We start from the raw sequence: 20,889 nt of genomic DNA, 5'->3' as shown, positions 1-20,889 counted from the left end.
GTGGGGGGCGTCACAATTTAAATCACCCATCACCGACACCTTTCAGTTCACATGAGAATCAGGTCACGAGAGGAGGGGGCGGTGGGACTTGTCGCTGAGATACACTTCCTACAAACATCCCTGACCTCACCCCACCTTCCTGGGGGAGGAAGGGGGGGGGGACGAGAGAGAGGAGAGGTCTGCAATTTGGTTTTTTTGGAGCTCAGTTATCAAAATCCACAATCAGGAAAGAAGGTGGCTGAGCAGAGGCATTTGCATTTCCAGAAGGCTGCTTTTGAGCTTGGGAGTACCAGTGGGAGGGCTGGTAAGAGCCCCTGTCACAGGGGAGCCACCGGCAAGGGCTGGCAGGGAGACCCCACCACAAGAAAGGCCCTGCCACATGGCCCCTAACCCTGCCAAGCCACCCCAAGCCCACCCGGGCCCATACTCCTCCCTGGCTTGTGAGGGCCTCCACAGCTGACCAGCTGGTGCTGCCCAGTTCAGGGTCCTGTAGCACCTCCATGGGGTGGGGGTGGGGGGGTCAGAGCACCCCAGGGTCCCGTCCCCTTTCTCTCAGGACAATCTGGGCCCCTAGATCCTCAGAGCAGTGAGGCCCTGAGTCAGGCCCCACGTGAGCAAGAAAAGGAACTCTGGGGAAGAACTTGGCCCCTTCGTGGCTCTGCCTCCTGCATGTGACACACACTGACCCTCAGGCTTGGAAGGAGGTGGGTCTCTGGTGTTTCAAAGACAAGTGCAGCTCTCCAAGAGCCATCTTCCCCCAAACTCCGAATCTGGCTGGTGGCTCCTTCCGGGCAAGCGCGTGAGAGTGCAGGAAACCCCTCAGGAGGCCCTGCCTCTCAGCCCATGGTTGCCTCCACCTGGGAGAGCCCAGGGTTGGTTGTCTCAGAGCAAGCAGATACATCCCACAAGAAAAGGGGTGAGGCGAGGGGGGGCAGATTAACTAGGGGAGGGGCTTCCAGGGACAGACACTACACCATTGCCCCCGGGCTACTTCCCAAATCCCTAACAGGCTCTCAATCCACATCTTCTCCACAGAGAAATTCAAAACTCCATCCTGGTGGAAACTGAGGGCAGGAAGACGGCACCCCTGGCCTGGCCGCACCGGGCAAGAGCTGCCACACCACGCCTGGCGACCTGGTTCCTGGCCTGCTGTCCCCCGTCAGGGGAACCATTCGTGTCTCTGGAGATGACCCTCCCCCTGGGCTGGCTGCTCAGGTCACCAGGGCCCCAATACTGGGACCTCCAGCATCAGGTCTGGAAGCAAGAAGACAGCTGGCATGGGAGGGGATGACGAGGCTGGCCTCCCAAGCAGCACCCTGAGCAGGCTCACTTAGGGTTGCTCAGATGCCCTAAGAGCCTTTATGGAGGGGTGGCCCATGACCTCCTGGGGCATCTGAGCACCTTACCCAATTCAGACCAGCAGGCCTGCCCAGCTCCTCTATACACACAGGGCCACATAGGAGGCCTCAGCAGGTCCCCAGGAACCCCCGGAAGAGCCCGAGCAAGCAAGAGCCTCTTCCCCACTCATGGCTTGTGTCATAACCACCCCGAGGGGTGCCGACCACTGCCGCCTAAACAAGAACCTGAGTCTCAGAGACGTTGTGGCAACGTGTTGAGGCTACACGGCCGGCCACTGGCAGAATCTGAAGCCGGGGCCTGGCCGGCGGCTTCCTCCCCAGCCCGCTGCAGGAGGCAGCTTCCCCATTCCACCGTTCATCCAGCTCCGAGGCGTTCCGGCTCTGCTCCCGCCTGGAAGCCGCGGAGGCTGGGAGCCTCATTAGCTGTGTGGTACTGACACAGCCCCCGAGAAGTTCTAACACTGCCCCTGGGCCCCCCAGAGCAGCGCAGGTGTGTGGAGGCATAAATATCTCTGGCTGGCTGGGACCCAAGAAGCCAAATGCCGAAGGACACAACCTAGACATGTGGAAAACACTGGCCTGGCTCTCCCTGCGCGGGTGCATGGGAAGGAGCTGTGGGAACCCTCATGAGTAAATGGAAATGCAGGTGCCAGAGTCCTCCAGGACCCAACTGATGAAGCTGGCTGGGGCCAGCCAGAGAGGGTTGGGTGCTCTGCAGGGGCTCCAGCTGTTCTTGCTCTCCCGCTTCCCTGAGCAGATGCAGACAAGTGTCCCAAGCTCCAGAGGTGACCTAGCAGGGACCCTCCAAAGCCACTGCTTTCATTCTCCCCTTATGGCATAAGGGAGCTAATGGGGATGGGGGAGCTAATAAGGTTTCACTCAGAACAAGCCACTTTTATGACAAGCTCCATCAAATCCGTTTTAATTTCAGATTCCTTCACCCTCATGCATACAGAGGAGGAAGCCACCAGTCCCAGTGAACAGGTGTGGAGCAGAAGTCAAGGCCACTGCAAAGCCACCACCTCCCTGAGTGCTTGTTCCTGGGTAAACCTGACTCAGATGGGCCCATGCTGGGCCTTTTGTCAGATTTGGAGAAAACTCCTGGCTCACCCATCCCATGGGCAGGCCATTGCTAAGCTGTTGTGGGTGGGAAGAGCCAATCATATGGCAGAAAGGGGGACAAACTCCGTAAGGGGGCTTGGGGCTACCGCCTCTGGCCGGGAGCGGCGATCTCAGGGCATGTCAGGACTCTGAGGTAGCAAACGTTTTCAAGTGACTCCTTCACATTAAACCAAACACAGTCCATCCTGCAAGTGCAGGCCCTGCCTATGGGGGCCTTCCACTGCCAGGAGAGCCTCCAGGTGCAGAGGGCAGGTGGAGGAGAGAAGGGCATAACCTCTGGGGCTCAGGGATAGATGGGATTCCCACAGAGCCAAATCCCCTTCGTTTATTTACCCAAGTCCCATAGTACAAATCCCTGGCCTGCCACCCCCCAAAATCGACCGAGCTCTTGATTCTTGCTCCCCTGATCATGGTGTTGTTCTCTGCATGATTAACTGCTGGTTCTCCAGACACTGCTTCAGCTTGTCTTCCGTCAGTGTCAGCCGTTGCTCTAGGATGGAGACTGTCTGCAAAATAAATGGTGGTCAGTCTTCTGAGGATGGAGGGGCTCCGGGGCTGCCCTGGGGAATCCCCTCAGCCAGTTCTGCTCAGCTGCTCAGCCCGCTGTCCTGCCTGGGGACAGTTCTCACCTTCATGTCCCCTCCTGGCTCTGGATGGCTGCTCTCTGATGTCTGTGGGTGAGGGCAGGACACAATGAAGGAGGTAGGCAGCAGGTCCCATAGCCCTTGGGCATTCCCCAAGACGATCAAGGGTCAGGATTCCCCAGTAGTCTGGCATTTAGATTGGGAGTCTGGAGCAGAACCACTCTATTGTCTGGACTAGGCTCTGTCCACAACCAACTGAAGACCATCATCCATCTCCATTCCAAAGGTAAGAAAACTCTACCCGGAAACGAAGGCACCCCACCTGGGTCCTGCCCATGCCTCAGGCCTTTCACCTCTACACTAGGAAGGGCTTCCCGGGCTGGGGGGTGAGTGACTGAGCAACCCTAAGCCTAGGAGGGCCTCTGCCTGTCCAAGTCCAGTGAGGACCACTGCCCAGAGACATCAGAGCACAGGAATTACAGGAAATTCGCCATCAGGGAGTTAGGCCCTAACTCTATCTCTGAGCCCCTTTGCTCCTCCGTAATGGAAGGACAGTGCCAAGCTCATAGGAGTCTTGGAGACTATGAGGTGACTCAGGATGGTGCCCAGCCCTTTTCAGCTTGACCCACATTGGCAACGCTTGTCATCATGCTGGTTTCCAGAGGCTGAGCCCTAGCTCCCTGGCCTCTCCTGCACACCCAGCATGCCAGCCTGTGGACCTGGCTGTCTGGCCTGCCAGATGCCCCCAGCTGCTGGGGCTGCATGTGCCTCATAGGCCAGGGCCATCTTGCAGAAATGGCTGCTAGACAAGGCTGCAAAAAACCTGCCCACCTTCTCTGGCTTTGGACAGAGTGCTGGCAGAGGGGCAGCACTACCTGGGAGTGTGCTCCCCAGAGAGCAGCTGGCCCCCTGCCCATCAGGGGACTCCCGCCCAGGGCCTGCCCACCAGTCACAGAGCCAACCCCCGTCCTCGCCCAGCCTGACCCATGCTGGTCACGACTGCAGAGCTCTCCTTCACCTCCTTATTGAGGGCTGGGCGAGGGCCTGTGCACGCCGGGCCTGCACCAGGCACTGGGAGAGTCCGCTATGAACGAGGCAGGCTTGGTCTCTGTGCTGTGCAGCCTACAGCCAGCAGAAAGGGGTCAGATTAAGAAACAATACTTTCTATTAATTTTAGAAAGTCTCTCAGCCTAAGTGCTCAGCCCCCATTTGTCTGTGGGCTTTCCCAAAGGGTTTTGCCACCTTCCCTGAGGCTCCAAGGAGGTTCTGGGCCTTGGTCCAGTGAAAAGGAAACTTTCCTTTCATACATTTAATAAAATATTGAAACATTTTGGGAGGGAGTTTCCCCTCTCAGGCTGCTATAAATTCTCACAGCATCCCGCACGGATGTCAGCTGCTCATGGAGGCTGCTCCTCCTGGCGGCTGGCCCTTTCCAAATGAGCTGGCCGGGGCTGAAGGGGCTCTGAACCCTCTGGAGTCCAGGCCTGAGCCTGAAAAGGTGCACTGCAAGCTGAGAGGCAGAGCTGGGCTGAAAGAGATAGCCACACACCCACCCCTGAGCTGGCCAGAAGCTGTGGAGGGGTCTGTACCTCGTAAAAGTGGTGGCGGAAACAGCCCCTGGCTGGCCCAGAGCAGCATTCCTGGAAGTTTCCACTGGCTGCTGTGAAACTTGCGCTGAGCCAAGCTCCAAAATCATTCCTCATCCAGACTTTTTCCGATGGCCCCAGACTCCAGGTCACAGTGGGGGAGCCAGCCTGCTTTTCCTCTCTGCCCACCCCCTCCCCACCCCTTTTAACTTTTCTTCGCAGGGACCGAATTCTCAAGTGTGGAGGCAGTAGGTGCTGGGCCAATGTCAATACCCGGGGAGCCACGCATTTCAAGGGCCTCCACTTAGTCCCATGGTGGGGCCATACTTCAGCTCGGTAGAAATATGTCATTTGTCGATATTAAATTTCTTTAAACACAAAGGCACACACGTCTTTCAAATCCAGCCCCCTGAAAGGAGGGTGCCAGCCTGGTTGTGGGCCCTTCCTTTGGGAGTTTTGAGGGAGTGCTGCATGGCATGTTGTAGACAGAAAGGCTTGAAATCCACTAGTCCTCAAATCTGCAGCCCCTACTTTTCCCTGCCATTTTCCCATTTCTTTTCCAGAGGAGAAAGACTCTGGAAGAGTCATCACCTCTGTGTTTGGTCTGTACTTCCCATCTCCCCCATGCCCCTGGCATACTCTGCCAAGATGCTGAGTGGTAGCCACCATCCAGGGCTGAAGTCTACCAGGTCCTTTGCGCTCACATTTGATCCCACCCAACCCGTTTGCACCGGAAGGACGGGACAGGGAGAGGAGGACGATTTTGGGCTATTCATACATTAGAACGTTGTCCGGCAGTCTCTGCTCTGCACATTTTCCTTAGTTCTCTTTTTATAAAGCAGGGGGTGTCATTTTCATGGAAAAGTTTCTTCTTCAACAATCCTTCAGGGTAGGAGCCTTTATCATCCCCATTTTCAGGCGAGGAAATCAAGACACAGTGATATTAAGCAACCTGCCTCAAGTCCCACAACTTATAAATAACAAACCAGGGCTGTGAACTTCGGTGGCCTGGCTTCAGAGTTTGGGCTAAGGCCCTGAGAGCTGCACCTCTGCTCTGTCCCCATCAGGCACACATACAGTGAGGCCTGGCTTTATTCTTCCCCATATGCCTGAGGGCTACTGGCCTTATAACCCCAGAAGGCCTGTTTGTGTGCTCCCCCTGCCCCCACCATGCCCCCGCATGGCTCAACCAAGGCCGAACTCAAGCAGCCTGAGGAGGAACTTGTGGATCTCTGCTCTTACCCACCAGCAGCTACCTTCTGTCTAGGCCACCTGGCCAGGTGGCTCCAGATGGAATGAGCAGCAACAGTGGGAAGGGATAACCCCCAGGGTCCTCTAGCAGCCCCCTCACAACATCAGGCCACCCTCAGGCAGTTCCCAGGCCTCAGATGCCCCCGAGCCCCATAAAGCAGTCTCTCACCTGACTGAGCCCTAAGGTTTGGAATTCTCACAAAAGTCACAATTTTAAGTTATAAAAAGGCAACGTTATATGGACAAAAGGGACATAACAACAATAACCTTTTCATAGATACTAGATGAGCAACTCCCTGGACACTTGAATTTTCGATGCTTTCTTTCACTGGGGTGCGGTGTCTCTCAGCCTCAGTGCTCAGTTCCCAAACACGCTATGGAACTGAACGCACCCTGGTCACTGCCGGATGCCCTGCCCCTCACAACATGGAGTTCAATTAAATACGACATCTCTCTCTCCCTGAACCATGGCGACAGGAAGCAGAATTCAGACCCCATGCCTGGACACTGTCACCCCTTGCCCAACACCATCTACTTCAAACATGACAGCCTTTGCCTGCAAGCCATGGAGGGAGCCTCAAGGGCAAGGTCACGGGAGACCCAGAAGTTCATCTTCAAAGTCACACCTGTCAGAGGGTCACCTGGGGGCTTGTTTCTGAACCATCTTCTGCTGCTGTTACTGGCAATTTCCAGGAAGCCATGGCCCTTGTCATGAGAAAGGTGTTCTTGGAAACATTCCTGTTTGCCACTGAACGTATTCTGTTGTTTCTCTAGACTGAAGCTTGGCACGTTCGGGTGCCTACTTTTGTAAATAAGGTTTTATCATCGTGCCCATCTGTTTAGGTATCGTCTATGGCTGCTTTCTGGCTAGAATGGCAGGTTGCACAGTTGTGACAGAGACCCTATGATCCACAAAACCTGGTATTTACTGTTAAGAAAGTTGGCAGACCCTTGCCCCAGAATCTCTTCACTCACCCATCCTCACCGAGCAACTCCTGTGCAGGCCTGAGTCACTGAGGGTGATGATGGCACGCACAGAGTCAGCTGGGCCCGCAGGTGCGCCCTGGGGTGAAGGGGCAAGTGCTGGGCAGCAGTACAGACCAGCCGGGTGTGCTGGGAAGAACAGAGGGGTCCGGGCCAGGGAAGCGGTGCTGGGCAGGGAGGGGTGAGCAAAGGCCAAGTTTGCCAGGCAAGCACGGCTGGAAGGGCACTGGGGCCAAAGGATCAGTGTGCACGGACCCCTGAGGGGGCAGGGAAAGTAACTAACAGGAGGGATGGAGCAGAGGAAGGCCCAGTGTGGGGGTGAGGAACGGCTTCCCAGAAGTGGGAGATGGGACCAGGGCCTGCAGGCTGTGCCTCAGAGCAAAAGATGGTGCTGGTAGTCCTAGGCTGAGTGGGGGGGCAGACCCCTCCGGCTGCCACAAGGGGACGTCTAGACCGGGGACAGCCACACGGTATGGGCCCGCACCACCTGGTAAGTTGGGTCACAAATGGGAGGAGGGATGTGCCCCGAGGCCCTGAACACAGGACCGAACACAGGACAGGACAGCCCTCAAGAGAGGTGGACAACGGGCTCCAGGCAGAACAGACTAAGTGTAAGGCCCCTGTGAGGGTCCGGCAGTGAACTTGGGCCAGCAGCATGGCTAGTCTGCATCACTGACATCATCTTCACTGCTGGGGGTACGGTGGGGGAGGTTGGGGGGGACTCCAGGGCAGGGGGAGAGCAGTGGACCCACGGGTCCCTGGGCACCAGACAGGATCCGAGGCAGCCTGGCCCTCAATGCGTGACAAGGAAGGGACAGCCCAATGCAGGGGGCCTGCCAGTGAAGAGGGTGCTGGAGGAGCTGGGGGCCAAATCCAAGAGCCAGAGTGCAGCCAGCTCTGGCTGGGGGCGGGGACGCTGTTCCAGCCTGCCGGCTGCCTGAGCTCTCCAGAGGAAAATCCTCCCGGGAGAGGAGAGCAACGGCATCTTATTCGAATCCTCATTTTCCTGCTTAGGAGACAGCAGACACTGATCTGTCCCGTCAAGGCAACATTAACAGGCGAGCGGCTTCTCTCACTCACAGTTCAAGATGTGTAAGACGGTTCATGTAACACCCGAAGGGCCTTCTGAGTGGGGTATAAAAATAACTGATTTTAAAGTGACAGGCTTAGATTTCTAGTCCCCTAAGAACTTTAGTGATGCTCAAAGAAGCTGCACCAAAATGCCAGGCCTCAGCCACATGTCTGGCACCCAGGGCCCCCAACTCCAAGTAGGAGACAACACAACATGGGGGACACTTTGACAGATGCCATGGCTCTGTACCTTGCTGCCTTAGATGCCTTTCCCCGACTGGCACAAAGGCCTCAGGTGCCTGCCCAAGGCTGCGGGGCTCTAGCAGCTGGTACAGTTGAGCCCCACTCCCACACTGTCCCCGCACCCACCAAGGGCCTAAACGGGCCAGTCTGGGTGCCCTGCTTGGGGCAGAGCCCAGGGAGTGCATCTCCACTGACTTTTGGGTGGCCAAGGCGACAGCCTCCACTCCTGATGGACTCAGGCAGCTGCAGTGCTGCCGGGGGCCAATGTGGATTTGCAGGGCCTTTGCCTGGCCCTGTTGCCCGAGGGCTGGGGAACCAGGATGCTCCCACGGGCTCTGCACGGGCATCGTGTGCAAGAGGCGAGAGTCCAGTGCTCCCTGAATGACTCCCACCCACTCCGAAGTGGTGCAACAAAGGCACCAGAAGGGCAGAAGGGACTCACCCAGCACACAGAGGCCCCACTCGTCTCACAGAGCAGTGTGCAGTCCTCTGGTGACCAATCTCTGCCTGCCAGTTTCACCATCATGCTTTCCCTGGGCTTGCTGAGCTCCTCCTTTGTCCCTGCTCTCACCAGTGGACTGCCTCCTTCCCGGGCCCTCTACTTCCTCAGGGCACGACCTCCCCTTCTTTCAGCCCTCCTGGCCTCTTATTTCTCCTCAGAATGGTTTCCTCTTGAGGAGGGCTTGTCGTGCATTTTTTTTCCTCCACTCTCTATTCCTCATTTCTATCTCCTTTTTAGGCCTCTTTTTCATCCCCCTTTCACTTGCGTTTGAGAAGAAGGCAAGAAGAAAAGGAGGAGGATGCGTTTACAGAGAGTGACCTCCAATTGAAATCCAGGCCCCGGACACGGCTGATGCTGGGGCTGGTGGACCCGGGAAGGAGAGCTCCAGCTCTGCTGACCAAGGCTTTGTGAGGTGACAACACACGACAGGCTGAAGGAAATGTGTTCCAAATGCCAGGTACAGCAGGTGCAAAGGCCCTGAGGCACAGAACATGGCACACTTGGAACTATCAGGGAGGTCAATGTGGTTCATCTGGAGTGCTTGAGCAGGTTAGAGTGTGGTGGCCACAAGGCAGGTGGAGGAGGCGCCCCAGGGCCCTTAACCAGAAAGGGGCAGAACAGGGAAGTCTCCACTCCCTGGCACTGCCTTATCACACTCACAGGTCTGAGCAAGTATAGCCTGAGGAAGGTGTTCCTGCATGTCTGTGGCTAGTTTTCAGAGTTGGTTCTAGACTGAGTCTGGGAGAAGAGGCTCTCAGTCCTAGAACTGACCATGGCCAAGTGGTGGCACAGCTGGAGGTGAAACGGAAGGGAATGAGCTGGCACTTCAGAACACAGACCCAGGGCAGATGCTCTGAGCCAGGGGCCTTCCGGCAGCCGCTCCTCCACCCAGAGTGCTGCTGCTACTACGACCTTTACTGAAAGCCTCTTTCCTGTGGAGCCCACGTGCAAATGTAAGGAAAACTAGAGCTATAACTTCCACAAAGCCCTGAGGGGCCACAGTACACCAACAGGCCCTCCTGACACTCCCACATTTGTCAGGTCTGCCAGGTGCTGCAAACAGATGCTGGCTTGTGGGGCTTCTAGGCACTGGTGTGGCCATAGCACTGGTCCTGTCTGGGCAGGCTTTTGGCGAAGCTGCTCAGCCACGACTAACAGTGAGTAATGTTTTGGAAGGAGGGAGAAAGACCAAGGGAGACCAGCCAGCCATTCTATGTGCATTTCTCAGATACTCGGCCAGTTCCTTATAGAACGTTGCTGCACGTGGAGGCTATGCTCTAGGCTTCCCCCAGCCCTCCCCCATCCCATCCAGCACTGCGGCGGCCCTTCCCTCTGGCAGCCCCCCGACCCCAGCCAGGGGACTTCTTCACGTCCACTTTCTGCTCTAGGTAGAGCCCTAGGTGGAGCATGGAGCCCCTCTTAGGTGGTTTTTATGATCAACATCCCCTCCTGGGCTTCTCTGGAGGGTGGAAGACAGGTGGACAGGGTGGCTGGGCCAGAGAGTTCACATCCAGCCACATGCCCCCCTCAAGCACTCTGTCGGGCTGGGGGCACGGCAGTGAGGGGAACTAACACTGCCCTGTGCTGGCGGTGTAGCAGGAAGCCAGGAGACTGAGCCATCAACGTCTGTAGGGGGCAGGATGGGCAGCGAGGCAAAAGGTGAAGGGGTTGGGGTCGGGGGTGCCACATGAGCAGGTGTGTGCCAGGGCTATAGAGTGGGGCGAAAGTCAGAGGGAGAGAGGGGAAGTATGCAGGGCAGAGGCAGCACTGGGCCAAGGCTGGGAGAGGGCGGTGGGAATGCTGAGCACAGTAGGGTGCTAACAGTGGGTGGGAGCCACAGGGAAGCCTGATGGGGTGCAGGAAGCCAATCAGGTGACTGGACCATGCCATCCATGACTCCTCTGGCTGCTCGGTCAGGCTGGGCAGCGCCCTTGAATCAGGGCTTGATTCGGGCCAGTTGCCCCTGCCCCAGGGCCTCCAGTCTGTGGCAGGTGGGCCCCAGCTACTTCCCTCTCTGTGACTGTATTGCTCAGGCCCCACCTTCCCCCTCAGCGTCCTGGGACTCCTGGGTCACCCTTCACCTCCACACTCCTTCTGCCAAGCCCCTTTTCTGTCCAGGAGCCGGGATAAAGGCTGGACTCAAGGCCCACATTGCCTGTTACTACTGCTCTTGCTGACCAAAGCCACCTACCTAAAGCCCCACTCCAACCCCCTTCCCCCAGAAGTCCTCATGGTCCTACCCCCACACTCGGTGCCCACCCTCCTCTCCTCTCCCAGGATGTCTTGATCACAGCACGGGTGCAGGCCCTTGGAAAATGCTGTCCCAGTAACCCCCATCCCACCTTTGTCCTGTGAGGCTCCAGAGCTGTGTTTCCTGGATTCAAACCTGAACTCGACTACTAACTTGCTAAACAGCCGTGGGCAAGTTATTGGACTCTAGGCTTCAGATTCCTCATCTATACAGTGCATCTCTCCAGGCTCCACTCCAGTACAGCTACTATTAAGGAGCCCTTGCTCTGAACATGGGGGTGTACCATGGGCAGCACGGCTCCCTACCTCACCGGGGCCACAGCTGAGCTCTGGGCTTCAGGGGGCCCTGGGCACAGATGAGGCCCTGAAGGAGGCACCCGTGGTCCAGCCTGGTAGGGGCTGAGCCATCAGAGCACGTGGTGGTCTGGCTGCCCCTTAAAGTTCTCTTGTGACGGAAAGTTCCTTTTAATCACTTCCAGGCTTGTGGTTGATTTGGGCTCCTCCAGGCGGTCTCCCACAGGGGCTGGGACATCCCAGCCCCCTCCCCCCAACACGGAAGCCAGATTCCTGGTGGTAGGGTCCCGGGCGCCCTGGGGCTTTGGGAGAGGGCACAGCTGCCCAGCCACACCCCTGGGGACCCTCGTGCCAGGCTGTAGGGGACATCCTGGCGTTGGCCATTGGCTCAATGCCCCCATCTCAACTGTGCCGCCCAGAATGTCTTAACTAACTTTCCTTTGGTTTCATAGCAAAGATGGAAAAATGTGGAATTAATCTCCCCTGTAGCATGGTTTTGACTTTACTCAGATTTTAAAGATCTAAAACAGATGCAAGAAAAGGGGAATCTCTTTGCTGTGGGGTCTCGTGAGCTATCAAAACAAAATGGGGCTGCCAGGCGCAGCGCCCGCACAGCTCCGCCTCATCTCCTGCCAGCAACGGCTCTGTCTGCTGCTGTATGTCTGTGTGTGCGCGCACATGCGCATACGCAGGGCTCCATCTTGCTGATGTTGTCCTGGCCAGCCCGTGGCTAAATGTGGGGGGTGTATGGGGGCCGGAAGGACCAGCATGGCTTCCTGGGAGTGGGGGCTGCTAGTCCAAGCCTAGCCCTTCCCACCCCCCAAGGCTCTGCCTCCCCATTCCCCGCTCTGTCTAGCACCCCATGGTCTGTGGCAAGGCGCCCTTGAGTCAAAGGTGCAGATGCTGGCCCTTGACAGCCTGTTGACATCCGTCAGTCTGAATGCCAGCATCATGAGGACAGGCTCACTGCGGTCTTTGTTTCCAGGCATAGCTCCAGGCACACAGTAGGTGCACACTGGGCGCGGGACAGACAAATGCCAAGCCCTGAGCACCATGAAGATCCAGAGAATTCAGGTCTTGTACCAGACAGCCCAGGTTTCCAGGGCCTAGAGTGGCCTTACTCTGAGGATAAGCCCATTGGACTGGTGAGGAACTTTCCCAAGCTTGGGCCCTGGACCTGGCGAGCTTGAGGGGTTAATGGGGGAGGGATTGGAGGGGCAGGCAGACCAGAGGGGCCCCTGTCAGCTGGCTTGGGCCTCAGCAGGATGTGGGGGTGCACCAAGTGGGGTGGGAATCCAGGAAGCGGCCTGCTTCCTCCCTCTCTCGCCTCAGGCCTGATTTGATGAGGACTAACGGCTCCAAGCCCTGAACTTCATAGGGGAAGAAACGGGAGATTCCCTCTCATGCTGACGTCTGACAGACTGACTTGTCCAGGATCACACACAGTTGATGCACAACAAAATGTGTTCCTGAAGAAATTCCTCCAATCTCTCTGGGCTTGGCAACTGTCTTTTCAACCAGCCCCTTTCACCCCCCAGTTGGCTGCTAACAACGCAAAACAAGCCTTTGTCCCTTGAGCCCACAGGTCCGTGTTTCTGTTTCACATTATCTCAGGGATATAGGATTTCTCTGACGTTTCTGCATCCCCCAGCCCCCACCTCTACTGAGGATTAGCTCTCTTCGGGAAGTACATGAAACACTATTTTCTACTGGTGGATTAGCCATGGGATTAAGGAATCTTGGCTAATTTACCTTCCTTGTGGCTTAAAAGCAACTCCTCTTAAATGAACACATGCTTTTCCATATTATTACTTACCCCCAAAAGAGAAGCTATAAAGAGTGGGTCCACTCACCACCATCCATACAACCATGTGCTACCCACACCAGAATGGAGGATCTGAGCTGCATATTCTACCAACACTGGCCTGAGTTCAAGCTCATCTCTTTGTCAGCCCTGGGCAGGCCACCAGAGAGACAAGCGTCTGACCAGGACAGGCCCTAAGATGCAGGATGCCAGTCGCCCCTCAGCCAGAGCTCTGCTGTACTCTGACCCCATGCTGAGTCCAAACAGGGCTGAGCCTGGGGTGCAAATCTTGGCTTTGGCCACCTTCTGCATTCCATTTCTTCGGAAGTTGACTTTTCCAACAATCCGTAATCCAATGTGGTAGTTAATTTACCACAACCTGATAAAACACAATCGTCCCAAGTCAGACGGACTGTCAGGCAGCTTGATGGAGGCCTCAGTACAGCCTGGCAAGTGAGGCTGTAGCCCCAGCCCAACAGGACCAGCTCAGGGAAGAAGGGCTTACAGAATTCCCCTGGCCTGCCGAGGACCCACTGATCCATGATATGAAACCTAGCCTCTCATCTTGGATGGTTATCTGGAGCCACTAGCTGGGCCCAAATCAGAAAGGGGGGCATGGAACTTCTCCCCCAGAAGCCATGCCTCACCAAGTTTAAAGCTTCTTTCTGCTTTTTCTCCTCCACTATACCAGCGGTCCAGGCCCAGAGAGGGCCCTCTACAGGACAGGTGGAAGGAAGTAGCAGGCCAGACAGTAGCTTTCCCTGATCCTGCTCCAGTGGTGCTTCATTTGGGAGCATGCCAAATGGCCACAGGGCCAGCTGTGACTTCGTTCATCACAGAGCCACGGAGGCCTATTTGGGACTGCCAGTCAACCAGAATACTCCTAGGCCCCTTCTTGTGGCCAGGACTTAACCCTTTCCTAGAGAGCCCGTGGGTCCCCAGAGGAGTGAGAGCAAACCACCCAGTGTCCCCTTCCTCCCTCCTCGGGAGTAATCCTAGAGTCAGTCTGAATGAGATACCCCTGCATGGGCCTTGTTATCCGGCTCCAGTCCCTGCCCTGCCCCTCCTCAGCTCCAGCCTTGCTCTGGGCCTCACAGGAGAAATCTCCTAAGACTGTGAACATTCCCAGGCCCCAGAGGTAACCGCAGCCATCCCAAGCCCATCTGGTGGGTGGGGGCCTTCGATCTGTAGCTTCTCTGGGGAAGGGTGCTTTCTGCCACAACCACAGACGGCAGAGAAGATGGAGCTGCCATGCAGCACCCTGTGCAATAATAAACACGAGCTCCTCCTCTTTTGAGTGCTGCTAGCAGCACCAACCTTTGCTTTTTTTTTTAAAGTTTTATTCATTCATTCATTCATGAGAGACACAGAGCATGCACAAGAGAGGCAGAGACACAGGCAGAGGGAGAAGCAGGCTCCATGCAGGGAGCCCAATGTGGGACTCGATCCCCGGTCTCCAGGATCTCCCTGGGCTGAAGGTGGCGCTAAACCGCTGAGCCACCCAGGCTGCCCCAACCTTTGCTTTTTGCAAAGCCAGAGGAGCCTATGGATAAACTGCCTAAAAGAGCAACAGGCTGGGCAAAGGCCAGGGCCCAGCCCCTCTGCAACTAGCTGGAGTCAGCCCCAAGTATGCCTCTGACACAGACCACAGAGTATCCTGTCCCCAGGAAGCAGCCTCTTGACAGAGGAAAAACAAATCTCTTGTCTCCAAACCCCAAGTGGTGGGACTCAGACTGTCCTGAACTTGACTTTGGCCCAAGGGCAGCTCTTGAATATCTATACAGAAGAGGTCAGCTAGACCCCTTCTGGACTATGTAGGCCAGGTGGCCAGATGTGCTAATGTGGAGAGAGGGCCCACTGCCTGCGTGTACCAAGTGACATGAAAGGGCTACATACACTCTATAAACAGGAATCCTGGCAGGGGGTAAGGGCGGCTGGGCAGGATGACTTTCACTCTATACCTTCCCAAAGACTTCGGTCTGGGTGCACCTGGGAGAGTTGGAACCCAGCTAAAATGGTGTAAGTGCTTTAAAATCTATAGAGTGTTTGCACAATTGTTGGTCTGCCCAGGAAAGAGGTACACTGAAAGCCCCAGAGAATGGTCAGGCAGCTCGGCAGGCCCTGCGTTCCCACCTTCCCTGCCAGCATGGAACTAGGTGCCTTGCCCAAGCAGCCCATCAAACAGGGAACCTCCAGGATTGTGCAGGGGAGGGAGGGTCAGGATGTCTCAAAAACAAAAACAAAACAAAACAAAACAAAAACCCAGGCCATTCTATCGGACTCCCCAAAGCACAAGACAAAAATCCTTAGCCTTGCTGAGTTAGGTCCAGCAGAGTTACAACCTGGATATTTCACAAATTCAAATGTCAGAGGCCCAAACCGGCAGGGCTGGGTGGGCCTGCCCCCGCCTGCATCCCACTGCATGCATGTTCTAGTCTTGGAGCCCAGCAGCCCCCGGTGAGTCACAGGAACCTGAACGTGACATCACAGCATTGCTGTGGCCAGCCTGAAGCACGGGTGCCATAAAAAAACATAGTTGGAGCAGGAATTTCATGGTTTGGTATTTTTAAAAAGCAGCAAGATGTGAAACTGGAGTCGAAAATAACTCTGCTGTGGGCTTCTGAGGCAAAACCACCCAGCCATTTGTTGGGCCCAGGGCCCTGGCTGTGGCCTCTCCAGCTCCTGGGTACTGACTGTGCCTCAGCACCCCACCCCTTGCCCCTGAGGAAGGCCTAGGGACTCTGCAACTCCCAGCACCACCCGAACCTCAGTCACTCAGGAGGCGCAAAGGAAGCAAAGGGAGCCAATGCGCAGGAGGTGAGCTCATGCAGTTAGGCTAGTTGTGGAAAGTAGCCTCTCCTGGCTCACTGGTGAATGTTCCAGCATCTGTGAAAGGGACCCCTAGACCATCTGATGCACCCCCAGAAGAACATGAGAGGAAAGGTCAGGGCCTCTGTCTGGATACATGTCGAATGCCCATCACCAAGGAGTCAGGCCTGGCAGCCATGGGGCCCACACTGGAGTCCTTCCTCAAGGGGAGGGGAGATATGAAAGCAACTCATGGAAAGAAGACCCTACAGGAAATCCCAGCCCCAGGTGGGGTGCTGACCTCTGCTGCCTACCCCATGGGATGGGCACATGGGCAGTGCATAAAGGCTCTCCTCCTCTACAGGAGGAAACCAAGGTTTTCTCAGACCCACACAGACAGAAGCGCAGCTGGGGTTTTTATTCTGGACCTCATAGGCCTCTAAGGTTAAGTGAATTTTCTCAGGAAGAGAAGACGTGGGGCAGGCCCAGAAGGTCAGTGACTTGTGGTAGCCATAGAATAGGTATACATTCTCTAAAGTGTGTGTGAAGACAGCGTCACAAGAGGAAGGGAGGTATCCACTCATGACCTCAGCCCCAGTATTGCTGAGAATTCCCATGCTGGGTTTTAAGGAGCAAAAAGTCTCCAAAGAAAAACCTAAACTCAAGGCGCCTGGGTGGCTCAGTCAGTTAAGCATCTACCTTGGGCTCAGGTCATGATCTCAGGGTCCTGGGATTGAGCTCTGCAGGGAGCCTACTCCTCCCTCCCCCTCTGCCCTTCCCCCTGTTTTTGTGGTTTCTCTCAAATAAATAAAATCTTTTAAAAAAAGAAAAAAAGAAAAATCTAAACTCCACTGTTAGCAAACACATTTTCCCCAAAAACCATTATGATAACTAGATTCAAAGAATAGCTATAGGGGCAAGCCCGTGTGGCTCAGCGATTTAGTGCCACCTTCAGCCCAGGGTGTGATCCTGGAGACCCGGGATCAAGTCCCACGTCGGGCTCCCTGCATGGAGCCTGCTTCTCCTTCTGCCTGTGTCTCTGCCTCTCTCTTTCTCTCTCTGTGTCTCTCATGACTAAATAAATAAAATCTTTGAAAAAAAAAAGAATAGCTATATGTCTATTGTCTATGTATTCAAAGAATAGCTATACGATAAGTATATGTCTTTGAAGAGCTTCAATCTTGGCCTGATGCCTGGGTCCAGATTCAAGGCTCCCATCTAATGGGCCCCATGACCCATCCCTGATTTTCAATAGCCCCTGTACACTCCAGTCCCCCATCGCCTCCTGGGGTCCCCCAACCTAGACCTGGGGAAAGACCTCTTCTTTCTTTCCCTCTCATCCTACTGCCTAGCCAGACCACTAGACTCTCACTGGCACCTCAAGGGCACTCCTGGGACTCAAGTCCAGCAGCTGCAGAGGCCTGTGGAATGTCCACTCCTGACACTCCTGTGTTACCTGGCCACCCTGGTACTTTCCCATACTTCACTGGGAACACATCAACTTCGTGCTGTGCTTCACGGAAGAGCTGGTGCCGGTCTAGCACATCCAGTTAACCAGGAGCTTCATAATAGTGCTCAGAGGACATAAGCTGGCTGGACTGTCCCCACTTCCCAAGGGAGGAAACTAAGGCTCTGGGAACAATGTCACATGTCCAAAGTCACCCAGGTGATGAATGATGGGGTTGGTCCTCAAATCCAGGAGGGCAGGTGTGTCCAAGCTAATGGGCAGGTGGCTCACACTGCTCCCCACGGCTGGTAGGGATATGTAAGGCCAGACAGACCCCAGCTGTTCGGAACATGGCACCCAGCTGGGATCAAGGTCCAAAGGAAAGCAGTGGAACAATCAGTGAAGCCCCACACAGAAACCTTACAGGATTAAAGAAGGTGTCTCCTACACAAAGAAGGGCCAGGGCAAAAAAAAAAAAAAAAAAAAAAAGAAGGGCCAGGGCAAGGGAGTGTACGCTCTGGCCAGGGACCTAAGGGCTACCAGACTCTGCGATCACAGAGCAAGAATATCTAGCCTTAACTTTCAGAGAGATCAAGTTTGGCTTGCAGGTGGACTCCTCGGTGAAGTCATCCCTGACTACACCAAAACTATCTAGCAAGTGAAGCTGGGGAGCCCTGGCTTATAATGCGTTGAGCTCAGGATCACCCAGGATCCTGGAGAAGTCCCAGGCTGATTGGCCCCTTGGGCTGGTCCAGGCCCAGCAGGCCATTACTCACACCCTGTCTGCACCTGCCATGATGCTAGCTCTTGGGCACCAGGTGGGAGGATGAGATGAGGGCCATGAAGGAAGGCCTTTGGAAAGATGCAGGTCTCAGATAAACAGTGGGAGGAGGAAGATGACAATGAGGACGTGATCCTCACTCTGTGGACTTCCCATCTAAAACAAGACCATAGGGAGACCTGCCAGGACAGGCCAGTCCAAAGAGCACACCCACTTGGGAGCTGGATAAAGGCCTGTGAACCTTGCAATGCATTCCAAGGTTATCTCCCCGAATGGGCACACTTTTGAAAAACAATGTATGCACTTTATAGAAAAGGCATCTCTGAAAAAATAAAACGGTACAACCCCAACTGGGGAGTCAAAGGGCTGGATTTCAGATGCTGCACATGGCCCAAGGAGCATTTGCTCCCCCGGAGTGATGGGCCTATCAGCCTGGGAGAGAAGCCATGCTGCCAGCTTGCTGGCCCCAGACACAGAGAGGGCTCAGGCAATGTAGGGAACTTGCCACCCCCACTGTGAGGGCGGAGGCATGGCTCTTCTGGGCAGGGAGACAGTGGGGAACTGGGGAGGCTGTTTCTGGTGCCGCTGTGACCCCCACCCCTGCCACCCTTGCCAGGGCCTGAACAATGGCAGGGGCGGCACATGGCACTGCTAGGCACTGTTCAAAGAGCTTCACACAAGCTAACACATCTAATCCTCACATGAGTCCTGTGAGGTGGCTACTCACTATTCTCCAGATTTGGAAACTGAGGCCCAGAGATTAAGCACCTTGCCCAAGCAAGCTGAGTCATCCCTCTTCATGGGCGTGCACTCAGCTGACCGACCTCCAGGCCTTTGCTTTGCATAGAAATGCCACTGAAGAGGACCGAGACTGGTCCTTCAGACTGGCGCAGATGGACCATGAACATCCAGAGAGGAGGACTCAATCACTGGGTCACACCAGCCTGTGGAGCAGGAAGACAGGCTCTGAGAACTGTGAGTTTCCACAACGGGGTATCCTGCTCATGTCACCCAGGGGCTGGAGGCTTTGTGACTCACTCAATAAACATCCCCAGCCACTACAGCCCCCACAGTTCTTCCTTGGAGGATGTTCTACGGGATGGAGGACTGAAGGCCCCGGAAGGCAGCTTCCCCCTGAGAAGCCTCTTTGAAGTAGACTTCCTTGAGGGGGAGGGAAGGGGCAGTGAGGGGGGTGAGACAGAGAACAGCATGATTCAGACAACTCTGAGGCAGGAGTCCATGTTAGGGTAGCTGAGACACCTCCACCCCTCCAGAGCACACAGGCACATCAGGATGGTGAGAAGCGCTCACTGAGGGGGCAGCGTGTAAGGCCAATACAGACCAAAGAGGCTCAGAGCCCGGCTAAGCAACCTACGTGGGCAGCTATACACAGCAGGGTCACCTGGCTCTTAGGCCTCTGAGGAGCCTCCAGAGAGGGGGCTGCCCACAGCCAAGCTGGTTCCAAGAGGAGTGAATGCCCAAGCCCACAGGGCATAGCTCTGGCTGTGGCTTGGACACCTCAGCTAGAGCCCCAAATCCAGAAGAGGAGGTATGTCTGGAAAACAACCAGGAACCAAGCTTAAGGACACCATGCTGGTTAGCACAAATGTACTTCTACTGCTCTGGAAATGGGCTGAGGCCTCAACTGGGGCTTCATCTGTGGAAACCAAGATTCCTCCTTAGGATGTTTCAAGTCCGTCAGGAACATTCAGGAATGCACGCTGTTTGGCAGAGCAGGTGACTGGCATCTGGTCGGGGGTGGAGTGCTGTTTGGATCTGCAAAGGGGCTGGACGGTGTGAGGTAGGACAAGGGTGCCCACAGAGCCATTGAGACCCAGGGCCAGAGGCCCAGGCCACAAGAGAGCCTTCATTATTCTCTGTGATGCCAGTTTTCTACAAAGTTACTATCACATTCAGAACTGCTAACACATAACAAAACCTCCAGTGTGCATCCCTGAAACACAGTGACAGGAAACGCTTTTAGTGCTATACTCCAATGAAGTGATCCAATGAAGCGATCCAATGAAGCTATTTTTAACCATCTTCTCAGACTTAATTTCCAATTTTATCCTATAAAGTTCTAATTGATTCCACCTCCCCTGATCTCTCACTTGACAAGGCTGTGAAGAACATGAGGCAGGCTCGGCAGTTTCTGATGCATCTGAGGTGGGGGATATGCACGTTGCTCCTACTTCTCTTAGCACATGCCATCTTCTCAAGGGTTAACAGGCTTTCAGAAATGTCTGATGTGCCTGCAGTTGTCCTGTACCCCTCCCCCTCCCATCCCCAGCCACCAATGTCTGACCTTTCCCTTCAAATGTCCTTTCTTCCCTGGGCCCAAGGTGTGCAGTACCAGCTGGGATGCTGTGACACTCCGTGGACCATGTGACATGACGCAGAGGAGCTTTGCTCACTTGGCTCCAGATCCAGAGACAGAGAAATGATGCCATGCCGTTTCAGCTCTGTTTCTGTAAGAGACTCAAGGGTCCTTTGCAGTCCTCTCATACCCTTGGTCTACCCATGAGCTGTCACAGAAGAAGGTGGTCTACACCCACAGCCCAGGTGTGGAAGGGGCCTGATACCCTTTACATCCTGGCCTGCCCCCCGCTCCCCCACATGCCCCATACAGCCATGCTGGGCCTTGCTCATTGCCTAGATGTGCCAGTGGCCCCCAGTCCTGCAGGCAGGCTGCTCCCTCTGCCAGGGCCACTCTCATGCCCATGGTACTGGCTGCCCCCTCTTGCCAGGGCATTCTGCTCTTAGGGAAACTGTTGCACTGTGATTCTTTCTGTATTGCAAACTGC

General features: G+C 55.3%; 1 protein-coding gene across 10 annotated transcripts in view; it reads right to left on the bottom strand.

Annotated features, from left to right (window-relative positions):
- Positions 1-2,779: 2,779 nt before the first annotated feature.
- POC1A (POC1 centriolar protein A) overlaps positions 2,780-20,889 on the bottom strand; it is a 67,213-nt gene continuing 49,103 nt past the window's right edge. For 4 of the 10 annotated variants that reach the window (XM_072786001.1, XM_072785994.1, XM_072785997.1 and 1 more), the window contains 3 exons: positions 4,083-4,186; positions 3,110-3,151; positions 2,780-2,986 (listed from right to left, as the gene is read on the bottom strand). In XM_072786001.1, the coding sequence (XP_072642102.1) occupies positions 3,112-3,151; positions 4,083-4,186 (144 nt within the window). In that variant the 3' untranslated portion in view covers positions 2,780-2,986; positions 3,110-3,111. Of the gene's footprint in view, positions 2,987-3,109; positions 3,152-4,048; positions 4,187-18,853; positions 19,030-20,889 lie in introns of all 10 variants that reach the window. The other 6 variants (XM_072785999.1, XM_072786000.1, XR_012011964.1 and 3 more) reach the window with 5 other exon arrangements.

This window comes from Canis lupus, chromosome 19 (assembly GCF_048164855.1).
Source record: "Canis lupus baileyi chromosome 19, mCanLup2.hap1, whole genome shotgun sequence".
Classification (NCBI taxonomy): domain Eukaryota; kingdom Metazoa; phylum Chordata; class Mammalia; order Carnivora; family Canidae; genus Canis; species Canis lupus.
This window is presented reverse-complemented; position numbering and strand designations above follow the sequence as displayed.